General features: G+C 42.3%; 1 protein-coding gene across 6 annotated transcripts in view; it reads left to right on the top strand.

Moving 5' to 3' along the window:
* EPB41L5 (erythrocyte membrane protein band 4.1 like 5) overlaps window positions 1-26,486 on the top strand; it is a 139,695-nt gene that overhangs the window by 38,616 nt on the left and 74,593 nt on the right. For 3 of the 6 annotated variants that reach the window (XR_007768389.1, XM_050917026.1, XM_050917027.1), the window contains exons 15-18: window positions 3,347-3,389; window positions 4,656-4,771; window positions 20,376-20,536; window positions 21,663-21,757. Coding sequence is in view for 4 of the 6 variants with exons in the window: in XM_050917026.1 (XP_050772983.1) it covers window positions 3,347-3,389; window positions 4,656-4,771; window positions 20,376-20,536; window positions 21,663-21,757 (415 nt within the window). In the remaining 2 variants the exon portion in view is untranslated. Of the gene's footprint in view, window positions 1-3,346; window positions 3,390-4,655; window positions 4,772-6,642; window positions 6,721-9,705; window positions 10,369-20,375; window positions 20,537-21,662; window positions 21,758-26,486 lie in introns of those variants that run through there. The other 3 variants (XR_007768390.1, XM_050917030.1, XM_050917028.1) reach the window with 3 other exon arrangements.

Raw genomic sequence — 26,486 nt, 5'->3', positions numbered from 1 at the left:
TACACTAGTGTATAGAGCGTGAATACTGGGGTTCTTACGGTCACACATGCTTATAAATACAAGCTAACCCACTCAAACACCCAAGTATACTTGCACTCCACTGCCCATGGTTCATAGGCCTGGATATTTGCCAGAGTGAGGCTGGCAGGTCATTCTTCTCCCACAATGCCTCCTGTATAATGACATTCCATAGGGGCTTCATCTGTTTCCAGAGCCAAAATTGTATTCCTTTCAAGGCTGACTAGATTATTATAACAAGCTATTGGCTCTTCCTCCGTGACTCAAGGGGGGGAATTAGGTTTGTTTAGCTCATTGAATTTAATGTTTCAGAGTAGCTGCAATGGCCTCATTTTTCTTTGATTTGTTTCTTCCTGTTCCTGGATGTTCTCCCTTCCTCTTTAGTAGGGTTTTCATTTAGTAACTCCCTGTGAATCCAGCTCATTGGGTGGCGCTAGCAGTGGGGATTGGGTGATAGAGCAGAGAAGAGAAACCAAGGTGAATGCTGTCACTTCCCTGGCCTGTCTAATTGCCACCCATTAACTGGCGCCAAAGAAAGCAGATTGAAAATCCCCTGTTGAAGTATTACATAAAATCATCAGTATGTTGTTTTGTTGTGGGCTGTTTTTTGTTCTCCGCCATTCAGTAATCACTGATGCTGAGGGATATTTGATCTGGCAATTTGTGTGGGTAGAGGCAGATGAAATTTAAAAGCAGTAAAAGTGCAAATGCATGCTGTGGCAGGGAAGCTAAAAGAAAACAGGGTGGAGATAAGATTGGGAGAGTGGGAAGAGTGTTTAAGGTGAATCTGTGTTGGAGAAAGGATAGGCAGTGTTTTGAGTAAACTGTAGGTTACAGTAGGGAGGAAGATTTTGTTGAGGTGAGATTTGAATGGTGTGAAGGATGAGCCCTACACCAGTGGTTCTCAACCAGCGGTACATGTACCCTGGGGGTATGCAGATGTCTTCCAGGGGGTACGTCAACTTATCTAGATCAGTGTTTCTCAATCTGGGAGTTGCTGGATGAGCTTTCGGGGGGAGGTCACAAGTGCAGGCCTGGCATTAGGGGATGGCAAGTAGGGCAACTGCCCTGGGCCCCATGCCACAGGGGGCCCCATGAAGCTAAGTTACATGCTTGTGCCCCAAGCATTGTGGCTTGGGCTTCAGACTCCTGAAAGGAGTACAGTAGTCAGGAAAGGTAGAGAACCACGCCCCTACACAGATAGGCCACTGCTAGTGAGAGAGTGAGATCCCTTTTCCGTTCAGGATACTCAGAGTAATAGCAATGGAGGACCAGATTGGAGGAAGTGAGTGGGTAGATATGAAGTCACAGAAAGTGGGTTAAGTGTAGCCATACTTCAAAACTGAAGTGACAAAGAAGCTGATAGATTCCACAGAACGAGGTTGCTTTTACTCTGTCTTCATAGATAGAGGGTTGTAGTAATATTTGGTTAAGGGGCTGAGCCTCTGGGTTCTGTCCCTTAGTATGGTTCTGGGCAAGTCTCTTCACTATTCTGTGCATCATTTGTCCCCATCTGTAAAATGAGGTTAATACTGACCTACCTCCCGGTGATGTTGGGTGTTCGAAAGCTTAATTAAAGTCTGTAAAGTGCTTTGAAATCCTCTGATGGGGTGGTAGATGTGTAGCTTGTTAATTACTGCTAATAATTGCTCTTCACACTTTGTTCATATGCCATTTTACTTGCGTCTCATGTTCAAACCAGCCTGGGTGCAGGAAGAGGAGCTCAATACAATTTCCCCGCCTGCTTGTGCTGAAGGCTTTAGTTTCCCTGATACTCATCTTGGTGTTGTGTCATGGCACATTCACCCCCAGAGCAATCAGTGCTGTTTCTGAAACTGCACACTCAAGCATCACTAATTAAAATGCATCATGAAAGATGCATGTTGTTCCTTTCTTTTGTATTAACTCATTGGTGAGGAATGTGTTGATTATACAAGCATTCCTCAGTATTTTTTTTAAAGGTGCAGTATTCTGTGCTTGTAATGCCACTCTGCACTTCCCCCTCAGTAAGAGAACAGGCAGAGTGCAGCTTGTATGATCTTGGTTGGTGTTATACCTAAAAGGTTATCTGAGTAAAAGGACTTCAGAAATATTGAAACCAGTTTACTCAGCACGTTGACTGACAGGATGGTTACTCTATGCAAATGATACCAACTGTCCCAGGCCAGAAGCAACTGGGGCATTAATTTAATTAGTAGAATCTGGTTGAAACTCCTTTTTAAATGAGAGATTGGAAAAGAAGCTTTTTTAGACTAAGTCTTATCATTTTTGGTTAAGATCCACAATGGCATGACTGTGTGTTGTGGTGTTTTTCTCTTCCATGTCTTTCTGCCCCATGCCCAGCATGTAAGGAACCTGTCTGAGACTGAAACCTGAATTCTTTCTGCATCCCCTCCCCTACACCCTTTATTACAGCTGCCATCCATCTAATGAAGAAGGCAGGAGGGGAACACATTTGGATTTCCACTTCTAAATGGATTGGAATAAGTGTTACCATCTCCCAGGATATTTCTTTTTCTTATAGCCCCAGCTCTTGGAGTCATGTGAATACACGCGAATCTCAGCTTTCATTTAAATATAAAAAGCTCTATCCCTTATTGTGGAGAAGACCTTAAAAATGTGAAATGTGTGCACTCTACAGACTCAGATATTCAAAGACAAATAAAAAGAATCCCAAATGAGTATTTTTAACTCATGAATTTTTTGGTGGCCTGACTCATTATTTTTGAGTATCTGACTAGGGCTAGCAATACTCTGGGCTTCTGAGGAGAGTAGCCTCGTACAGTGTGAACGGTTGCTTTAGAACCTTCCTTCTGAGTAACTTCATGAGACTTCAGATAATAGCGGTTATGTAATCTCAGCCATTTTTGTCCAAAGTTAATTATACAGTGAGCGTAAAACAGTAATGAATAGGGAAGGAACTTTTGCCATCAATCTCATAAAATCTGGCTCGGTATATGCAAAAAGTGTTAAAGGCATGCCTTAGTGTTGTCCTCAGTATTGTCCTCGCCTCAAGATTTCATGTCCATAATCCAGCTAGACATCATGCCAATGGGAAGGGAAAAAGTGAGACGGGATCTAGTGAAACTCCAGCCTTAACAAATTGGGAGTCTGCTAGCCCTGCTCTCATTGGAATGAGGTTGCTGACCACAAGTGTAAGGTTTTTAACGTCATTTGGATAGTGATTTTTAGATTAAATAGGGGTAGAAAGACCTCTGGTAAATTGGCATTCAACTTGAAATCTATCAGTTTTTGGTCCCCCACAAAATTTATAAACACATATCTTGATCCCTGAAAGATTCTGATTTAAATTTTTCTTGCTTTTCAGCATTCCGAACAATGTCTTGCATCAGAATAATGGATCACAACAAGTAAGGCAACCTCTAAGTCATTCATTTCTGAGACTGTTCCCCTAAACACTAAAGCTTCATTGGTCTTCACAGGTTTCAGGAGTTGGGGCCTTATGCTAACCTTTTTAAATGCAGTGGCTTCCTTTGACTCTGACTGTCAATTCTAGAGTTACACATTAAACTAGACTTTTATTTCAGCTACTAAGTGACAGGTGGGATCAATGGTTAACTTGGCATGGAGGATTTTAGCTAACTAGCTGGAGAGGGAGATTCCCCACCCCCTCCAACAAGTAAACACATTAAATGATGCATAAATTGTTTAGCTATATGTGATCTTTGAGTATTATAATAACCTGCAAAATTGTACTAATGCTCTGTATGTTAAACTACATACACAAGAGAAGGGCAGAGCCTGCCGGCAGTCTTTCTTCCATCTCTTACTAGTGTTCTGGGCTACTGCTCTGGTATTTTTAAAGGGGCATACTTCTGCTACATCAAGGATAAATTACTGGCAAAACCCAATTTTTTTTTTGTATTTTTAAGAAAAGTTTTGATGCATTCATCCCCTCAGCATCTGTGCATGGTAGGTGCTTTGTGTCACTGAAAACAACCATTACCAAAACATAACCACCTCCCTCCAGAGTTATTAGAAAGATATACCAGAGGGGTCAGGTTACAGAGGCATGGACTCTTCGATGAGAATGCCCCGCTACCCATTCTGGAGTATGTCAAATAAAGGGGCAGACAGTAAGTGCAACAGAGCAGATGACCACAGATATATCACCCCCCTAGTGGTGTCCTTCCAGGCCATTAAAAGTATAATCCCTTCAGCCTCATCTGGAAGCAAACAGATGTGCTGGTGTTCTGTATTCATAACCACTTACTCTACTTGAAAGGTGAGCTGCTTTATTCAGCACCAGTTGATGCTTCCGGATGCTATTCAGGGGTAGATGAATTGCAGTAATCTAGCTTTTAGGTTACAAAGTTGTAGATCACTGTTGCAGAGCTAGTCACAGAGGAGAACAGGCTGCATCCAGGTCAAACCATGAATGAAAAAGGGCGCTGCAGCTGTTACCTGCAAATCCAAGAGCAGCGCTGTATGCAGTGTGACCCTGGTACTGTTACTTGAAAAGTGGGACATTCATCTCCAATGAGGGGACGTATCTATGGGAGAAATCTTGTCAGGACTCATGTTTGGGCAGGAGTAAGAGTTGTGTTTTTCCATGTGTCATTGTCATGCAGTAAAGTGGTTAAGATGACTTGCTTGTTTTTGTTTTGTTTCCCAAGAGCTGGACTGCAAAGCCGACCCTGCCTGTCATAATGACAATTCCATCTGGCCCAGTCTTAGTGGAAATAGAAAACCTTCCTAGGAGCCCTGGAGCCAGCCAGCAAGACATGAAATGGTGCGTTCTCCAGACCCTTGCTAGTTTTTCTTTGATTGAAAGGGAAAGGTCATTTGCTTATGTACAGTCCAAATGCCTTTCTTTTTATAGTTAATCTGCTGTTAAACTACTTGTATTGTCTTTTTGAGGAGAATAAATTGAGTCAGGTTAGTGGTGATAAAGCTGGATCAATGCTTTGAGACCAGGCTGGGAGTGCTGCAGAGGCAACCTGCTCAGCTTCTGGGGGAATCTTTGCTGCTATTCCTATGGAGGAATCTGCTGCAGCATTTTCTAGCTCTGATGGGAGTTGTTCCACCCTCTACAGCCAACAGAGGGTATGGCTACACTTGGAGATGTGCAGCGCTGGGAGTTACAGCTGTGTTCGTACAGCTGTGTAGGGAAAGCGCTGCAGTGGGGCCACACTGACAGCTACCAGCACTGCAGTGTGGCCACATTTGCAGCATTTGCAGCGCTGTTGGGAGTGGTGCATTGTGGGCAGCTATCCCAGCGTTCAGGTGGCTGCAACGTGCTTTTCAAAAGGGGGTGGGTGGAGTGGAGTGTGACAGGGAGTGTGGGGGAGACAGAGAGAGTGGATTTTTGGAGCTGACACTGTTTTCAGCTCCCTGCCTTGCAAGTTCTAAGGACTGGAAGATACACAGTGCCTACCTTCAATCATTTTAAAAGTTTTGACCTTTCCCCCCACCTGTCTCTTATTCACTAAATGCAAATTATGCACTCCTAAATAGCCTTCAGACCACATAAGCAGCTGCTCAGCAGCCCCTCCCCTCTCTCCTCAAGCAAACAGCTGTGAACATTCCAAAGCAATTCCCCTGCCTCCGCTCGCTCGCTGCAGCAAAGAGCAGCTGTGTTTGTTTTTTAGCTAAGTAGCTACAGGGAGATCGGAGTTCAGCCATTCTTCCGGTTTGTTGTGGACAGGAATTCTGGGATACTTCCTAATACCCTAGAGGCATATAACAGCGCTTTTGGTGGCCACACTTGATGAGCAGCGCTGCATCACCAGCGCTGCAATCATTACGCCCCAAGCAGACCAGGTGTACAGCCAGCGCTGCAACCAGGGAGTTGCAGCGCTGGCTGTGCTTTGCAAGTGTGGACACAGAGTGAGTTGCAGCACTGTAACCCCATCACCAGCGCTGCAACTCTCCAGTGTAGCCAAGCCCTAGTCTCTGTAACCCAGTGCTTGGAGGCATGCAGCCCAGGAGCAGATTTGTCCTGTTAGATCCTGGGGAAAACGTGCCAATCGTAGATCAAGTTCTTTCTGGATGGCTCCCAGAAATCTTATGCAATGGGTAAACTGACTCTACAGTGCAAAGAGAGGAGGAGTTTGTTTGGGGAAACTGAAATGGTTGAAGGATAAGAGCTTGATTTCATTTAATTAAAATGTCTGCTCTTGGTACTCCAACGTTTGGGTGAGATTGAGGGAGTAGCTCTTATCCTTTTAACACATTGTATGCTGTAGCACGGGTTGTGACTTCAAATGGGGATGCAATAATCTCAGAAGTGGGGCTCTGATTTGTTAGGCTTTGAGGAACAGCTGTGATGGGGATGCAGTGGATTTAAAGCTCTTATCCTATGCAATTTCAATCCTCAAAAGAAAAGGTCCTCCATTTGGCTAGAATCTGATTCTCTTTTGCTTGTATGTCTCTTAAAGACAAAACTATGTAAATATGGTTAATACCTGACAGTAATGATGTAAAGAAATGCATTATACAAATCTAACTAATTACATATTAAGTGTTTTTTTTTAAATATACTCGATCTTGGATTTAAAGAGGGAGAGTAATTCTGCTCTGCATCTGCTGCATTGTAATTCTGCTGCAAAACATTTGATGAAATGGTGCTTTCTCTTTTTCTTTTGCCCTTGATTTGCCTAGTATCTGAAATCTCTGGGTTGTCTGTGGTGATCTCGTTGATCGGTCGATTCCTTCCCTGGTGGTGGTGGTGGGTGAAAGGTGGTTGTATCTTTATTCTTTCAGCCTTCTCAGTATGATTTTGTTTTGTATTTACTCAGTCTAACTGCAAGGTGCTTGCTAGAATCTGGTAACGTCTTTGTTCGGGATATCTGACTCCAGCTCCAAACAGCTCTACATAGGTGTTCTATGGTGGTAGCAATACTGTTATGTAGCAGTAGTAAGGTTTCTGTTCTACTTTAAAGTTCCATTACTTCTGTCCAGAAGCTGATAGAACTTACAGGCTCATCTATGGCAGTTTTGATCCCAGTGTGCCTGGGTTAGGATTAAGAGCCTGAACCTGTGCTGCTGACAGACCTTATCAGGAAATCTAGGCTTCTTTGCTAGATTCAGCTGCAGAAGGAAGTTTGTCTGTAGAAGAGGGTGGCTGAATATAAAATTATCTGTGTTACCTAATGTAACATACCCCAGAAAACATCCATTCTTTCTTGACACAGTTTTAATATGTTCACTCAGAAGGAAATAAAACTTTCTCTGTGTTTATAAAATATATATATAAGAAACTCATGGAGCCAGTTTTATTTCTGGTAATGTGGTTTTAACATGGTTTGCTAGCAGCTGTTCTGCCTGCTGTGGTAAGGGATAAATCTAGCCTTAAAATGGGGAAATAAAGAACAGTTTGGAGCTGTGTTGTCAACTGTGTGTGCTGCATTCAAGTTTCACAGGCTGGAAATGGGGTTAGGTGGACGCATTGCCGGAACGTATGTGTCTATTTGAAGGGCTGTGACTTACATGCGTTGATATCTTAGTGTCTTGTTGCAGCTAATGGGTTTTTTCCTAAACTGCCCTCTGCCTTTAATTGGCCTATTTCCGCATGAATTGGCTTTGGCTTCTGTCACAGAAAAACAGTCCTCCTTTTTGAAAGATAATGTCCATGGATAGCTGAAAACATTGAAATATTTCAGGTTATTTTTTTATAGCAGTGGTTGTGGTGAAGGGATTAGGGTTAAGGATCTAACCTGTCAATTTCTGGGTATTGTTCTTTGCTGGCTACATTACAGCCCTTCCTTTAATTTAAAACTGGAATGCTGCAGGTGTCATCAAAAATAAGCCAGCTCATAAGGATTTTCAGTCTTTTTGTTCTCTGATTTTGAAATCCTCTGCTCCATTGTTTAAATTCCTCAGTGCAGAAGAGGTTTCTGCACCATTTTGGCCATACAAATCAAAATGTAACGATCAAACAAAGTGAGCTATTAGCTGCAAAACTGGAGGTCCCCAAACACAAACAGCATCTTTCTGGTTTTGTGCTGGACTAAAAGAGTTGCTTCTGGGATAAAATAGGGGAGGAAGCAATAACAGGTTAGCAAGTCTATTTCCGTGTCAGGAAGCACGCAGAGGTCTTACTACCTCCTACTGTGAGCAGCTTTTAATTTGGTTTCTTAAATTATGAAAATTAGGGAATAATTTACAAACAAACCATTTGATGGCTGTTTTAACTTGTGGACCTCATATGCCATTTCTTCACAATATGAATTGCAAAGAACAAAATTCTGAGCACCTGTGGGTGAACGTCATACAAATCTTCTCTCCTTTCTAAAGGAGGATTGTCTAATCATTTACCCCTGTTGTGAATCCTGCATGTCTTTTCTGCTTCCCTGGTTAATGTGATCTTTTAGCTAATGTCCTGCCTGCTCAATTGTATTGGTGTGGTTAAAAGTATTAAACTGAACTTACTGGGGCATGAGAACTGATGAAATAGGAACACTTTGTAGCTGTATCTGATGATCCACTGACTTGTTTATGGTTAAACTAAATGACTGACTCTAAAATTAACCTATTTAAAGGAGGATATTTTAGGAATTTGATCCCTTGAATAGCTTAGAGAGAGAGCTTGGTTTTTTTGTGAGCATGTCTTACAGAAGAGTACTTCAGGCTCTCACAAACCATTCTAATGCAGGATTCTGAGTCGGACAGAGAAAAGGCTGGAGTAGTCGCTACATGTTGGTTCATTTTTTTCCATCTTGAGGCTTCTTATAAGAAAACGCTTAAAAATTCTAAAATCAAATTATGCAGGTATCTGTTTCAGTGGAGCAAGTTAATTATCCCAAGGCCTTATTGCTTACCACATAAGAATTACTTGGCACTTGCATAAATATATTAATGTCAGGACAGTGCTTTATACACGAATCGTACGGTATCCTGTTAGTCTTCCTAACCCCTTGAGGACTTTATTCCCAGTGTGGAATGCATTTGCACTGGTTATGTATAGTCACTTTTGTATTACTATGTTTGGCCTTTTCCTAAAATAATCCACCTCCAGTCATATTCTCATATTCAAGGTAATCAAGTACAGCTATGATCAGGTTCTTCAGTAATGTCTAGTTCTTTAGTGAATTCTGCTAATGAGATGTGCTGTAGTGATCCCTTGTTTGACTATAATGCTTGTTTTTATGATGTCCTCTTTCCTTCTTTTCCCCTCTTTTCATTTGCCTTGAGAACCTGCCTTCTTTGGTAGCTTTGAACCTTGCTGTTGCATGTAGTAGCTTGTTTCCACTGTGCATTGAGACATGTCATTCAAATCCTTTAATGCTGCTAAACATGTAAAGCACTCTGTCAAGGAAGTATATTCCTTCATGTCTTTGCCTGTTTTCTCATCTGTGAAATGGGGATAACACTTAGCTTTGTAAAATGCTTTGGAATCTATAGATGAAAAGCCCATTGTAAGTTACAAGCGTTACATACATGGAATGCCTTAATTTTCCATTTTGAAACTTTTGCAGAACTACATATACAATCTGGCAGCAGCAATGAAGGGGTTAATTTGACATTACAGCTATTTTATTCTGTGTATATCCTTGCACACTTCCTTTATTAGCTGTTTGACATTCAGCAATTTAGTTCTTCCTTATTACTCTTTTTTTCACATCATTCTTCCCTCCTTTCCTCTCACCTCCTACTGTCTTCCATCCCCTTCCCTTTCCGTTGCGAATTACTAACTGTGCCCCCTCCCAATCCCCAATGATCCAGGCCCTTTGATGCTGCTGACTGCCATCAACGTGGTGGAAGTGTATGGAACGCATGGGCCTCGCCCTCGACGCAGTCTGCGGATAGACACTACACTGATTTTGTCCATGACCGCAATGTGAAGAATGCAGGAATTCATAGTGATGCCATTGGTTATGCTGTCCAAACTACCAAGACCGATCTATGAGACGTTGGCCTTTTTGGAGCTTGAGGCTGTTCTGTAACACAGTCTGGAATGTTACCTTTTCTGAGTTGTCTCTAAGATAAGGACAATGGACACAGCGCTGATTAGGAAAACCCAGACTTTGTGCCAAGGCCCCTTCATATGGTGCTGTTGTATTGAATCTTTTAAAGAAAAAATAGCATATACACTACTAGTCTGTTACCCCAAGTATTCTTGTACTGAAAAGAGTGTGTATCTTTTTAATTGTGTTAAGATTTTTCTTAACGATTAAAGGATTTTAGCTGGTTGTAACTCTGAGGACCCCTGCAGGAATTTGCGTCTGTAAGAAAGTTGGGTATTGCACCTGTGGTATTAAGTGTGATTTCAGGAATTGAACTAAATCAGAGGACCATCATTATGTATAACTGCCCTTCCTCTTGCACCATAATTGTTTGTTTTAAAAAGCATGTTTCTTGGAAATTAAATGAAATTATTTTATTTTATTTTAAAAAAAGAAACGCAAATCAGAGCCCCGGAAAAGGTACAGAGTTGAATTGGGGGCGGGCAGGGAGAGTATATTTTTGAAGGCTGTCTTAACTGCTTGTATAGGAAAACCATGTTTCTTCCCCGGTTTTAAGACTTTTTTTCTATTAGTGGAACAGCTCAGTCCATATCTATATGTACACTTAAGAATAGCTCAGTTCCTAATACACTGAACCATAGGCTTGATCCTATTCCTGTTGTCAGTGTCCTCCTGGCAACACTCCACCCCAGTTTGAATAAACACTATTACTGCTACTCCAGAAAACAGTTTGCCATGAGTTTTTTAGCTCTGTAGTATTTTGGTTATTGTTACTAAAATAACTGATATGAAGCAATAGTTTGGAAAATGGTCTAACTCTGGGAAAATACCATTTTAGTCTCTGTAATTGTCAGGGTAAGTTTACCTCATAAATGGAAACATTTTGAACAGTCTGAAGTAAGAGATGTGCACGTATGTGAGGGAGAGAGAGTGAGAGAAAGATCTTAGGCTTGGTCTACACACAGACTTATGTCGGTATAACCGAGTCACTCAAGAGGTGTGAAAAATCCACAGCCCTGAGAGATACAGTTGTACCAATTGAAATCTTGATGTAGACAGCAATGTTTCAACGGGAGTGCTTCTCCTGTCAACAGAGCTACTGCCTCTTGGGGAAGTGGAGTACCTATGCCGATGGGAGAAGCTCTCCTGGTGTTGTAGGTTATGTCCTTATTACACGCTGCAGCGCTATACGTGTAAACTTGCTCCTCATTCATAGTCATCAATACAATTGACTATCACGTTGGATCACAGATTTTCTTCCCTTTTTTGGCCATTGTCTCTACCCACAAGTCTGCTACACGGTCCCTCTCACCTGATTTAGGAATAGGATCTGTGGGCTCTGAATGTCATGCCATACATGGGCTAAAGGGAGTTTGCCAAACTACAAGGTCTATAGATGCCTCATTGTTCTCCATTCTGCCGAAAAAGGACATTTTCCCCCTTAAAAATTGCAATGGACCTTCTATTGTTTGTGGTCTTGCAATTAGGAAATACACTTCTTAAAAAGTCACTTACTGACATCTGAACCAATAACCCAGTTCACTGGCTTAGTGAGAATCTTGAGCCTGCTCTAACTTTGTTGGTTTTATGGCCAGATGATGCTGCAGTTTGGAGTCTCAGAATTCACGCTAGACCAGGAGTGGGCAAACTTTTTGGCCTGAGGGCCACATTGGGCTTTATAAATTGTATGGAGGACCGGTTAGGGGAGGGGGTCGTGGCCCGGCCCCCACCTCCTATCTGCCCCCCTCCCCGGGACATCTGCCTTGTCCAATCCCCCTATTCCCTGACTGCCCCTCTGGGACCCCTGCCTCATCCACACACCCCCACTCCCTGTCTCCTGACTGCCCCCGGAACCCCTGCCGCCCCATCCAACCCCTGCCACCGGAACCCCTGCACCCATTCAACCCCCTGTTTCCTCCTGGATCACCATCTACACCCTGCACCCTGACCACCACCCCGAACTCCCCTGCCCCCTCTCCAACCTTCCTCCCACCCCTTTGGCTCCCTGCTCCCTTACTGCGCTGCCTGGAGCACCAGTGGCTGGCAGCGCTACAGCCACACCGCTGCTGCCACCACTCAGCACAGAGGCTGAGTCAGGCTGGGCTCTGCAGTTGTGCTGCCCCAGGAGCTCACAGCCTGGTATCCCAGAGCATTGCACCAGCAGCAGAGCGAGCAAACTGAGGCTGTGGGTGAGGGGGAACAGCAGGAGAGGGGTTGGGGGCAAGCCTCCCAGGCCAGGAGCTCGAGGGCCGGGCAAGACAGTCCCGCCGGCCATAGTTTGCCCACCCCTGCACTAGACCTTTTCAGATAATGATTTTAGCTTCAAGGGTGTGTGAATATTTCCAGAAAATCTGTGGAGTGTAACCCAAACTCATCTGGGTTTACAGAAACAATATATATTATTAAATGTTTCTCCCCCTCCACCAAACCTGAAAACAGTAATAGAATTGTGTGACTTGCAGCCATGAGGACGTGATACTGGCCCCTTTCCTCATGCACGTGGTCTCATTGACTCTATCCAGAGTCAGAAACCACTCAGGTATTTAAGAACTGACAGACTGGTCCCAGGCTTCAAATAAGTGTTACTGACCATCAAACTTAATCTTTTTCCAGGCTAAACTGTAACTTCTCTAAAACATGTATCAAAATGCAAAGCTGTGACACTGTTTCCTCTGTGCTTTTGTCCGGTCCCTGCTGCTGTGCTCCAGATGAGATGGAGCAGGCTGCCTGAAGGCCACCCATTCTACCGAATGATTCATGGAGATGACTGTTGGGTCAAAGGCTACAATTCTTGTAGGGGAACTCTCTCAAGTTAGGTCTTTTAAGAACAGTAATGCTTTCTATCTCCTGTCCAAAACCAAATGGAAAAATGGGTAAAAAGGTTGTTTAAAAATTCTCCACCATTCAGCTTTAAGAGTAGAAAGTGTCCGTGTTGCTGAACGTGTTTGATCGATATTGTTCTGTGAATATTTTTCAAATTGCTAATTGCAAATTTAATCTGTTTGAAAAGGAAATTTTGCCTTTAAAGTGTTTTGCACATGGAAGGTGCTAACAAAGTAGGTGTAGTGAGGGCATAATTGAAATTTCTCTATAGATATTTCGGCAGCAGTGTAGAAGGGGAGATAAAATTTAAGTTTCCATTTACCATTGTATTAAAAAAGGATAGGATTGCTGTGTATAAATGATCCATAAGGTGAGCAGAGGTGACTAGAGTAGCTTCAGACTCCTTTTAGTTAGTTTTATTTGTGCAGGTTTTTAGTGGTAGTGGATAGTACTTTCAGACAAAAGTTTTCTTACTAACACAAATAGTACTACTTTTCTATGTTAGTTTTTATATTTCAGAAGTGCTAGAAGAACTTAAAAATGAAATCTATCATACCAAGCAGGTACAGCAGTCTACCTACCAGCTAAATATTCCATGAGTGAGAGAGAGAGAGAGAACTCACTGGAGAGAAGGGGAGAGAGTGTTTTTGTGTGAATGGAATGGCATGGCAAAACATCCCACTTTTTTTTTAAAATATTTTTGGATCTTTGTCATAATGATAAATACTTATTTTATTAAAAAGTTCATAATGGCTTTATGCTTATTCTATATGTTATCCAAGAGCCTGTGTTTAGCTCCAAGGTAAACATGTTGGTGGTTTAGTTTACTGCAGATACTGACTGAAATCCAGATGGCAGAGAGCACTCGGTGGAATGAAGAAATTAGCTACCTCTTCTAGTGGGCTAGGGTATAATGCACTTTGGGTGGCTATTGTGTTACCGCAGCTCTATCATTAAAGTTTGCTTGGCATATTCATTAGATAAACCTTGGTGAGGAAGGACAGCTCAGCTCATTCAATTGTGAAAAGTCAACTCAGACTAACAGTTATCCTGGAATGGACTAGCCTGGAAATAAATTTATTTTTGGCACTGTATATGTTACATATTATTGCCAGCTGGGTTTGAATCTCACTTTCTTCCTAAGGATCTAATGCTCCTCTGTCACTGTATTTACATTGGTGCAATTCAGTGGAGTTACTCCTGATTTCCATGAGGGTAAGTGACAGAAGACTGAGGACTCAAGCTAGCAGACTGAGAACTGAAGACCATTACTGGTCATATTGGCCACTTTAAATGGTGGTAACACATAGCCTGATTTTTTCGAAGGGGCTGAGAATCTGCTGCAAGAATATCCAGAATTGTTACAATAAATGCTTAAACAAAAGATGGTTTGGATGAGAGAAGAAACCTCAGACATCAGTTTAAGCCAGCCTCGCTATGAGGGAGTAAGAGGAGAATCTCATGGGGGACAAACAATCAGACATTTATAACCTGCTGCAGAGTTTTTTGCACCTTCTTCTGAATCATCTGGTGCTGTCCGTTGTCAGACTGGATAAAGGGCTTAGACAGTCGTGCAGGTCTGATTCAGTCTGGCAAGTGCAATGTTTGTCATTGACTGCAATGGGAAGTGCAAACGTTCAGCAGTCAGTGTTGGAAATAATAATTAATGTTTCGTAATGTTAAAACAGCTTGGGAGTTGCCTTCAGAAAAGTTCAGATTTTGTCAGTCCCTCTACAAACACATGGGTGAAAAAGAAGTCTTAATGATTGTGTGACCCTACCTGTTAAATAACAGAGAGCTTACAATCCACATTTGAAACTACATGTTTCCAAGCACTTTTTCTGCTTTCACTTTAGAAATCTAGGAATGCTAAGAATGGCCTTCCTAAGTTTTTCTAAACGCTTTCCATTTCCTTGTAGAAACTTTAAAAAGGTCACAAACCTACTTTCTCCTCCTTCCTTTTGCAGGCCAACTTCTAATAACCCAAAATGAAAGAAGTAAAGAAGATACTCAATCTCTTAATGCATTATATACAAAAATGACATTAAAAGAACATTATTTAAGTTGTGAAGTCAAGCACACCGAAGCTAAGCAATGTCAGAATTAAGATTGTGTGTGCAACCTAAATTTGGCTCACTTGTGCATATGCATTATGATCCAGTTGGTAATTGCACATTGACATAATAGTTTTTCCACAGCATCTCTTTCAGTGCATAGGCAGGACCCCCAAGAGGGCTGAATTAAGCCACAGCAAATCTGGCAGTTCTTGACTTTCAAGTGCTTGACTGTGCAATCTAAATAATGTTCTTTTAACATTTTTGCATGTTCTTTCCCATGATTTCTTAAAGGGAAAAGGTTAAAAAACCAAACATTCTGTTGTATGCAACTGTAACAACCCACCCTTCTCACATCATCATGGTTTGAACTTGAGTACCACAGCACAGACAGCTTCCTCTTGCACTACAGAACTAACTACATCAGCTGGCAACAAGAGAGCTGTTTTTCCAGTGGGGTAATGAAGAGCTGAGTCTTAGCTGTTGTTAATCGGAAGGAGCCTATGAATGGATTGCTTGTGGGGTAGGGTTCAGTTATTAGGGGAAGTCTTGCCTGGTGTACTCTCATACACTTCCCCACCCCCCTTCATAAAAAATTAAGGGAACTCCATCCTCATCTGGTGCCACTTCAGGGAGAAGAGAGAAATGGGCTGCTGGGCTCAGCACCCCAGCCTGGCCTATGTGCTGGGTCCAGAGGAGGTAGGGAACCCAGTCCCATCTTTTTCTCCACTCCTGCTATAAGTGCACTGTCAGTTCCCAGTTACTTCCCAGCAGCAGCTGCAGCTCTGGCATAAGCCTGGCCTCAGAATGTTTGAGTTTAGTTAATCATTTTGGTAAGTTGCATTAATGCTAGTGTTTTGCAGTGTGCAACAGTGCTACCTACCTGGTCTGGCTTCAGGCTATCTATGTTCTCAGTTTATTCAGTCAGGTTGTATCTCCTGAGCATCCCAGAAAGGATTAACTGCCATGCTCATGTCTCTTTCTGAGCATAGTTCAATTCCTAAAATGAAAAACTCCAAAACCAAAAACAGTTCCTTTGCCCACTTTAGGCTATAACTCCCTTGGGCTTTTCCCCTTCAGTGCTAAAAGAAGGACCTCCCTTCAATCCCCCTGCTTCAGAGACTACTGCTGGAACCCATCTCCTTCCTGCACCTCCTCTCATTTGAGCTCTCAGCCCTTTATAGGGATCTGAACCCGTCCTAGTTGGGTCTGATAATTGAACCAGATTTGCTTTAAAGGGGATGGCTATCCTTTTGGTGTGACTGTTGAGAAATCAAACAGGATCATGAAATTTCAAAAGCCAAGGTTCTCGCTAACGTTCTTTTAGTTACATTACAAACTTTGTATATTTTGTGGCATACATTGCTATCAGTACATTTAACAGGCAACGAGGAATACGGAACGCTACAACCAATACTCCTGGATAGGACATGTTATTGGCGATAGGAGACTTTAATGTGACAGTATGATCAGATTAGATTTCCTAAACTGGAGCAATCTGCAGATTTGGACTAGGTGGAGAACATGAAAAAGGAGAGAGGCAGAAATTTAGTATCCTAAGTAACAACCTGGTGATAACACACTAAGCCAAAGAGGAAGTAGACATGGATATCACCTGATGGGCAAACAAAGAGCATGATAGATTTTGTATCTGAGAACTGCAGATAGAAATCAAGTGTGTTGTTGTGGAGATCAGTTGCGGCTGATATCGGAGAAGACCATGAGTTACTGCTGTGGCTGAAAGCAATTGAAATAGTGCCAAAGAACTAAGATCTGTGATGTGGAAAAGTTGAAAGAGCAGATACCAGAAAAGACTAAAAAGAAGCCATGTGGAAAAACATCATGAAAGAAGAAATGAACACTGAAGAGATGTGGAGAAGTGTTAAAAAAATGGGATTATGAGAGTGACTGAAATTGTGTTGGGCAACAAAGTCAAAACAAAAAAATCAAGGTGGTAACAGATGAAGTGCTCCAGTCAAGCAGCACGTGTAGGAAGCTGAAGGATAATAAAAAGGAGGATAAAGGAGCTGAGTTCAATAGAAATAAAATGGAAAGCAAAGAGACCTAGGAACAACTGGAGAAGCAAACAGTGTAAATAAGCAGAAGAATATGTGAAGAGAAATTTGACCTGGGTTTTATCGCATGATATGAGAACTAAACCATCAGGCTCTTGATAACTTGCTATAATCCTGCCTGCCAAATGCTGTGATAATGTATGATTGTGACAGGTTCGGTCACAGAGACCCCCTTGGGAACGTCACTTGATATGCTGAGATTACCTCTGAGCCCGTTTCCCCTGCCAGCTTGCGACTCCAGAACCCTGGCTTGTTGAGCCAGACATGCTAGCCTGCTGCAGCACAACCCCAGGGTCTGAAATACGTCCCCAAAGCTGTAGTCTTTAACCAAAAACTGCACAGCAGGTCACCTGTCTCCAGCACTCAGACACCCAGTTCCCAATGGGATCCAAACCCCAAATAAATCTGTTTTACTCTGTATAAAGCTTATACAGGGTATACGCCTAAATTGTCCGCCCTCTATAACACTGATAGAGATGCACAGCTGTTTGCTCCCCTAGGTATTAATCAACTTACTCAGGATTTATCAATAAACGAAAGTGACTTTATTAAATATAAAAAGTAGGATTTAAATAGTTCCAAGTAATGACAAACAGCACAATGTAAGTCACCAAACAAAATAAAACACAAGTCTAAGCCTAATACGTTAGAAAACTGATTACAGATAATATTTCACCCTCAGAGCTGTTCCCATAAGCTGCTTTCACAGACTAGACTCCTTCCAAGTCTGGGCCCAGTCCTTTCCCTGGTACAGTCCTCGTCAGTTCCAGCAGACATCTTAGGTGGAAACTACGGGTTTGCTCATGACTAGAAGTGTCCTTTGTTCTGTTCCACCCCCTTTTATAGCTTTGGTTCAAGGCAGGAATCATTTGTCTTGCTCTGGGTTCCCACGCCTCCTTCTAAATGGAAAAGCACCAGGTTTAAGATGGATTCCAGTATCATGTGATATGTCCACATGTCCTGTGAGACCCCGTCCATTCTTCCAGGGCTGGCCTGCACGTATACAGTGGAGGCTTGCAGGTAAACAGAGCCATTTACTGTCAGTTGCCCTAGTCAATGGGAGCCATCAAGATTCTAAACCACCCATAATTGCCCACACTTTGTATAATTACAATAGGACCTCAGAGTTTTACCTCATATTCCTAGTTTGATACAAGAGTGATACATTCATACAAATAGGATGAACACACTCAATTGTAAGCTTTGTAATGATACCTTACAGGAGACCTTTTGCATAAAGCATATTCCAGTTATATCATATTCACACTTATAAAACATTTTTATAAAGCATATGGAGTGCAGTGTCAGAATGGTGTTCCTGAAAAATTGATTAAGGTGATAAAAAACATCTACTGTAAGTCAGTACAATGGGAGTAGAAAACTGAGGGAGTGGTCAGGACAACTGTAGGAGTGAGACAAGGATGCACACTATTACCAGATTTGTTTGGCTTGGTACTAGAACCAATAATGGCTGTAGCACTAAGATGGAAATGGGAGGAGTGACGTTATGGGGTAAGACCATGCATAATCTGAGATTCATAGATGATATTGACCAAGAAGGATTTACAGAGAATGATGACGAGGTAGACCAGGAAAGTAGAAAATTTAGATTGAAGATCAGCATGGGGAAGACAAAAACGTGGCCTTTGGAAGACAAGAGAAAGAGGTAAAGATCAAACTCTGAGATGACAAGAACAAGTGGAAAAAACGTTTCTACTTTGGAGGGCTAGTATCGAAGAATGAAAATGGTGAAGATGACATAAGAGGAGGAGTCAGAGTAGCTGCTATTCCATTGGAAAAATTCAGAAAGCTCTGGAAGAATAGAGACATTGAGAAAAACAAAAATTAGTGTATATGAGACAACTGTCATGCCACTACTAATGTGTGAGTTGGAATGCTGAAATGTGAGGAAAGGCAATGAATGAAAAATTTTGACAGCAGAAATGAACTGGCTCAGGGGACACCTGAGCGTTTCAAGACTGCAGAAAATAAAAAATGAGATAGGAAATGGCTAGGGCAACTTAACACTTACCAAAGATTCAAGAAAGATTACTGCAATTATTTGGAAGTGTGTCAAGAATGGACCCAGAGATGATACTATACATGGTGATACATACCAGAGTGCAAGGAACTAGAAATAGAGGAAAACCAAGGATTCTTTGAATGTAATTGAAGAATGGCATAGAAAAAAAAGGTTTAAAGATGAATGGAACTGAAACTGGCACAAGATAAAAAGTGATGGATAGACTTAATTAGGCCCCATCATCACTTTAGAGTTAACGGATGGGAATCAGAGATGAAGACAATGACCGGATGTTACATCTGGCATCTGAGATGCCACCGTTATTTCCAATTCAAAGCATAGGGCAATCTGAGGTACCTCGGATCCCAAGGTGTGGTATCTGTTGCAAATATTTACTCTTTTATGGCAACCACTATGCCTCTAACTGGCCACGTGAGTGCAGATTTGATTTCCATGAGCAGATGTGGTCCTTCCACACACAGGTTAGGAACACACAATTGTACATGCCTGTCTTTGAAAATCAGGCTCTGATCTCCTTACCCATCTGCAAAATGAGAATAAATAATATCTACCTTGCAGGGTGCTGAGAGTCCAACCAGAGCGCCTTTAGATCCTTGGACATAGAGAGTAGTCTTACTGCCTTTGCCCTTGTCTTACCCTTTCCTCATCCTCTCCCTGTGTTGTTCTGGCCTTAAGTTAGATTCTGAGCTCTTCTGGGGAGGGGAACCCATCTTTGTTCTGTAAAGTGCCATGCAGCTCTATAACTCTTTGTAAATAATATTAAAAAGGGGGAAGGTTTTTTTTTTGCAAAGGGATACATTCCATCTTAGTTTTAAATTTTGATTAAAAAGTACTGAAGGATTTGACCAAAGCTAAATTTACATAGTTGCTTGTCCACTTTTACAACAATGGATAGATCTGCTTTTCAAAGCTTGGATCCAGATCTTGATTCAGGTTTCAATTTCCTCATAGCTGGGAAGGATTTGGATTAGCTGTTTGAGTATTAAAAGAAGTAAAAGTGTTGCACAGCGCAGCCATTCCCTTTTGCTATGTTTGCATGCAAACTCCATATAAAAGACTTCAGTGAGATTGAAGACACTTTTTGCTTCCAGTATGGTCATGCTGTGCTGATGATCACGCTCCACAGAGAATTTTTCCTCTACTATGAACTGATTTTTCATATAGCAGAAGAAGCGAAGATAATATATGGACCTGTCCTGAGTTTTGAAGCTCGTTCTTCAAGGTATCTACCTTCTAGATTTTAAATTCCCTTGAAAACCAGGGTAAACTTATTTGAAACAATTTTTAAAGAATGCGCATGGGTGCTTGAAAACAGGCAAAGGAAAGTGACCTGCTTTTTTTACCTGAGGTTGCATATTTTAAATCCTTGCCTTGTGTTGTCACTTTTCTGAAATGATTCTACCTATCTCTGTCCATCTTCCTACTTTTGCAGCATGCCTCTGATTGTTGATTTGCTAGACAGCAAGGAGTTGCTGGAGACTTGCATTGATGAGCCTGTTGCTAGTTTGACAGCAGGAGTTCCAGAAGAGGCAGATCTTAGCTTTGTTCCTCCTGGCACAAAGGAGACAGCTGCTGAAAAAATAGATCCTGCTGGTAAGGAAACTTCCTAAATTATTGCCATTATCATCCCATACAGAGACACTGATGGAATTATTGCGATGACTGAGTACTTTTCCTCCAAAATCCCAAAAGACTCTGCAGATATGACAAACTACATATATAGGGATCACTTTGCTCAGCACTGAAATACAGCCACCTCCTGAATATAATATAGGGACTGTTTTAATAGTACACAGCAATATTGTACTGTAGTTCAGAAACGAAAATTTAAGTATCACTGACAATAGTGGCAAAAGGTCTTGGTAGATAGAACATGCTGTATAACTATATTGATGATTCCAGTAAAAAATACATTTCAAGATTCAGAAACAGCAAAAATACTACTGGTATGTTTACCACAGCCTGCATTTCCAACCATATTGTGTGCTGATTGCATCAGGATTTATAATCCTGATCGTACGTGATCCAAGATGTCACTACTAGAATCATGGTATTCCTACTGGTGTATCTGTCTTCCTTAGGTACTTAAATAGCTCCCATTACCTTAGTGTCTCAGTGCCTCACATTTTCAATTTATTTATCATCACAAAAACCCTGTGAGGTAGAGAAGTGCTGTTATGCCTGTTTTACAGATAGGGAACTGAGGCACAAACAGATTAAATGACTTGTCCAAGGTTTCACAGGAAGTCTGTGGCTGAGAAGGGAGTTTGAACCTGGATCTGCTGAGCTTGAGAGTCAGTGGTTTCGGCTGGGAGCAATTTATTTCTCAAATCAAGTATGTATGAGTGCAGAACTAAGAGCAAGTATAATGGTTCTTTACAGAACATGTGAGATAACCCATAAATGGTATAAATAAACTCTCTTCTTAGGCGCTACTTTTGTACTTGCAAATAATTCCTGAGACACAGATTCACTTACCTTCCCACACTTGCACTGAACTTTTGTACTAGTATGAGACTCCCTCTCTTTTCAATTCAGTGCATACAGACCAGTCCATGGAAGTTAAATTGTTCAAGTGTAAACAAGTAGCTTTATTTCATACTGGCCCAGATAGCTTGATCTTCTGATAATTTGCGGTCAGCAAGGGTAAAGATAAAATGCCAGATAACCCCACAGCTGCACTAACAGGGCCTTGGGTTGTCTCTGCCATCTTTTTCAGCATTCGAAGACACGTTGAAACTGAAACATCTGGAGACAGAACCCAGCCTAGTGCCAGCGCCCCGCTCCAACATAAACATCAATATCAATAAACAGGTACTCAGGTTGCATTCCTGAAAGTTGCTGAGTGTGTTGTGATGGTTTTAAGAACCCTTTTGCTTTCTGGTTAATGTGTTCCACTTGTTTGAAAATGTCTGTAAATGATGGAGACACAAGAAAATCAAATGCATATACTTTGTTTTATAGACTGTTTTGCAAGATAAGTGAATAATTTCTGCTGGAAATTAGCTAAGGACTAGATTTACAAAGGTTTTGTAAATGCCTGAATATGTAGATAGGTGCCTAGTGGGATTATCAAAAGTGCCTAGACACCTAACTGTGTATGCAAATTGTGCACAGTCTAGTCCACTACTCAATTTCATACAAGGACTGAGTGGAGGGAGAGAGTTAGTTTTTTTTTTTTTTTTACCTTTTAGTCTATTTTATTGTTTCCATTATACTTCTCAATCCAACACACAACAAAGCATACACTATAACAAGAGTTACTTAAATTCCTTGAAAAAACTCATATTGATTTCAGTAGGGTCAGGATTTCACTCCCTGCACCTCATGTTCACCGTTAGCAAAATATTATTTTTTTTATTATGTGGGAACAATAACTTGATCTTTGATGGGAGATCACTTCTGTTAAATAACATATATTTATCAGTCCTTTCAATGGATATTTAGTGCAGGTTTCACTGTGCTTATTTTCCTTACAGGAGAGTTGTGCATCTTAATTCATTAATATCAATAATGCCCTCAGAGCAAATACGAGAAAAGGTGCTATGAGGGAGGGCATGGGGCCATGGTGTGTAAAGCATTAGCCTAATAAAAAGAATTTATAAACAGACAGATCACCTAGAATAAAATGTGACATGTCTGGTGACATCCTTTGCCCGGGGGCTAAGATACAGGATGTGGACTTGAGCCTGAATACGATCTTAGCGGGAGCGGGAAAAAATCCGTTGATTATCCTTCATGTGGGAACGAACGACACAGCTAGTTACTCACTGGACTGTATCAAGGAGGACTATGTCAGACTGGGGAAGAGGCTTAAAGACATCGAGGCTCAGGTGATCTTCAGTGGGATTCTGCCGGTTCCTAGAGCGGGGAGACGAAGGAGTGACAAGATTATGGCGATCAACAGATGGCTCAGGGAGTGGTGTTATAAGGAGGGCTTTGGGATGTACGGTCACTGGGATGCATTTACGGATAGACGACTGTTTGCTCAGGATGGACTTCATCTCAGCAAGGAGGGAAATAGAATTCTAGGATGGAGGCTCGCCGACCTCATCAAGAGGGCTTTAAACTAGAAAGTTGGGGGAGATGGTTGGGAAATATTCGGGAGATCTCCACGCCAGAACATAACCTGGAGAGGGAAGTAAACAAAGTGAGCGGGGATACCCTTGCGGCCCCAAGATTTGATCCAAGGAGGAATAGTGGAGTAGAAACCAGAGTAACGGGTGATGCTGGTGGTAGAAAGTTTGTGCACGACGGGGGAAAGAATGTCACTGACGCCAAACGCCGAAAATTAAAAGGTTTGTACACTAATGCGAGGAGCCTAGGTAACAAGATGGAGGAACTGGAGTTACTCGTGCAGGAAGTGAAGCCGGATATTATAGGGATTACCGAAACCTGGTGGAATAGTACTCATGACTGGAGCACGGGTATTGAAGGCTATGTGCTGTTCAGAAAAGACAGGAAGAAAGGCAAAGGTGGGGGAGTAGCCTTGTACATCAATGATGAAATTAAATGTAGCGAAATAAGATGCGATGGAATGGATAAGACAGAGTCCGTCTGGGCAAAAATCACGCTGGGTAAAAAAGCAACTAGAGCTTCCCCTGAGATAGTGCTTGGGGTGTGCTACAGACCGCCGGGATCGGATTGGGATATGGATAGAGACCTCTTTAATGTCTTTAATGAAGTAAACACAAAGGGGAAATGTGTGATTATGGGGGACTTCAACTTCCCGGATATAGACTGGAGGACGAGTACTTGCACGAATAATAGGGGTCAGATCTTTCTGGATGTGATAGCGGATGGATTTCTTCATCAAGTAGTTGAAGCACCTACAAGAGGGGATGCCATTTTAGACTTGGTGTTGGTGAGCAGTGAGGACCTCGTAGAAGAAATGGTGGTAGGGGACAACCTTGGTTCGAGTGATCATGAGCTGATTCAGTTCAAACTAGATGGAAGGATAAACAAATGTAGATCTGCGATTAGGGTTTTTGACTTCTCGAGGGCTAATTTTAAAGAGTTAAGGAAATTAGTTAGGGAAGTGGACTGGACGGAGGAATTAGTGGATTTAAATGTGGAGGAGGCCTGGAATTACTTTAAGTCACAGCTGCGGAGACTGTCGGAAGCCTGCATCCCGAGAAAGGGGAAAAGAACCATGGGCAGGAGTTGTAGGCCAAACTGGATGAGCAAGCAACTCAGAGAGGGGATTAGACAAAAGCAGAAAGCTTACAGGGAGTGGAAGGAAGGCAGGATCAGTAAAGAAAGCTACCTTGCTGAGGTCAGAACATGTAGGGATAAAGTGAGGAAGGCTAACAGCCACATTGAACTGGAACTTGCAAAGGGAATCAGAACCATTAGTAAAAGGTTCTACAGCCACATAAATAAGAAGAAAACAAAGAAAGAAGAAGTGGGGCCGCTATACACTGAGGATGGAATGGAGGTTAAGGATAACCTAGGCATGGCCCAACATCTAAACAAGTACTTTGCCTCAGTTTTTAACAAGACTAGTGAGGAACCTTGCGATGATGGAGGGATGATAAACGGGAATGTGGATATGGAAGTGGATATTACTGCAACTGAGGTAGAGGCCGTACTTGAACAGCTCGATGGGACGAAGTCGGAGGGCCCGGACAATCTCCACCCGAGGATATTAAAGGAACTGGCGCGTGAAATTGCGAGCCCGTTAGCGAGAATTTTTAAGCGATCGATAAACTCGGGGGTTGTGCCGTATGACTGGAGGATTGCTAATGTAGTTCCTATTTTTAAGAAAGGGAATAAGAGTGATCCGGGTAATTATAGGCCTGTTAGCTTGACGTCTGTAGTATGTAAGGTCTTGGAAAAAATTTTAAGGGAGAAAGTAGTTAAGGACATTGAGGTCAATGGTAATTGTGACGAATTGCAACACGGATTTACTAAAGGTAGATCGTGCCAAACCAATCTGATCTCCTTCTTTGAGAAGGTGACGGATTACTTAGATAAAGGGAATGCGGTAGATATAATTTACCTAGATTTCAGTAAGGCGTTCGACACGGTTCCGCACGGGGAGCTGTTAGTTAAATTGGAAAAGCTGGGAGTGAATATGAAAGTTGTAAGGTGGATAAGGAACTGGTTAAAGGGGAGACTCCAGAGGGTCGTATTGAAAGGTGAACTGTCGGACTGGAAGGAGGTCACCAGTGGAGTCCCTCAAGGATCGGTTTTGGGACCGATCTTATTTAACCTTTTTATTACTGACCTTGGCACAAAGAGCGGGAATGTGCTAATAAAGTTTGCGGATGACACGAAGCTGGGGGGTATTGCTAACACGGAGAAGGACAGGGATACTATTCAGGAAGATCTGAACCACCTTGTAAACTGGAGTAATAGAAATAGGATGAAATACAATAGTGAAAAGTGCAAGGTCATGCATTTAGGAATTAATAATAAGAATTTTGGATATACGTTGGGGGCGCATCAGTTGGAAGCGACGGAGGAAGAGAAGGACCTTGGGGTACTGGTTGATAGCAGGATGACTATGAGTCGCCAATGTGATACGGCTGTTAAAAAAGCAAATGCGATTTTGGGATGCATCAGGCGGGGTATTTCCTGCAAGGATAAGGATGTGTTAGTACCGTTGTATACGGCGTTGGTGAGACCCCATCTGGAATACTGTGTGCAGTTCTGGTGTCCCATGTTCAAGAAGGATGAATTCAAACTGGAACAGGTTCAGAGACGGGCTACGAGGATGATCCGAGGAATGGAAAAACTGCCTTATGAAAGGAGACTCAAAGAGCTTGGCATGTTTAGCCTGGCCAAAAGAAGGCTGAGGGGGGATATGCTCGCCCTATATAAATATATCAAGGGGGTTAACGTTAGGGAGGGAGAGGAATTATTTAAGTTTAGTACTAATGTAGCCACGAGGACGAATGGGTATAAACTGGATCTCAGGAAGTTTAGACTTGAAATTAGACGAAGGTTTCTGACCATTAGGGGAGTGAAGTTCTGGAATAGCCTTCCGAGGGAAGTAGTAGGGGCAAAAGACTTTCCTGGCTTTAAGACAAAGCTTGATAAGTATATGGAGGGGATGTTATGATAGGATCGTTAATTTGGGCAATTGATCTTGAATTACCACCAGACAGGTCTGCTCAATGGTCTGCGGGGAGATGTTGCATGCGATGGGTACTGAGTTGCTGCGGAGAATTCCTTCTTGGGTGCTAGCTGGTGACTCTTGCCCACATGCTCAGGGTTTAGCTGATCGCCATATTTGGGGTCGGGAAGGAATTTTCCTCCAGGGCGGATTGGCAGGTGCCCTGGAGGTTTTTCGCCTTCCCCTGCAGCGTGGGGCACGGGTCGCTCGCTGGTGGTGTCTCTGCAGCTTGAGGTCTTCAAACCATTTTTGAGGATTTCAATAACTCGGTCCTGGGATAGGGGTTGTTATAAAATTGGATGGGTGGGGTTCTGTGGCCTGCCTTGTGCAGGAGGTCAGACTAGATGATCAGATTGGTCCCTTCTGACCTATGAGTCTATGAGCCCATAACAGTCCCACAGGCCCATTGGGATTTCCCAAGAA

This window comes from Gopherus flavomarginatus, chromosome 10 (genome assembly GCF_025201925.1).
Source record: "Gopherus flavomarginatus isolate rGopFla2 chromosome 10, rGopFla2.mat.asm, whole genome shotgun sequence".
NCBI lineage: Eukaryota > Metazoa > Chordata > Testudines > Testudinidae > Gopherus > Gopherus flavomarginatus.
Note: the sequence above shows the minus strand (reverse complement) of the source record. Positions and strands in the feature narration are given on the sequence as shown.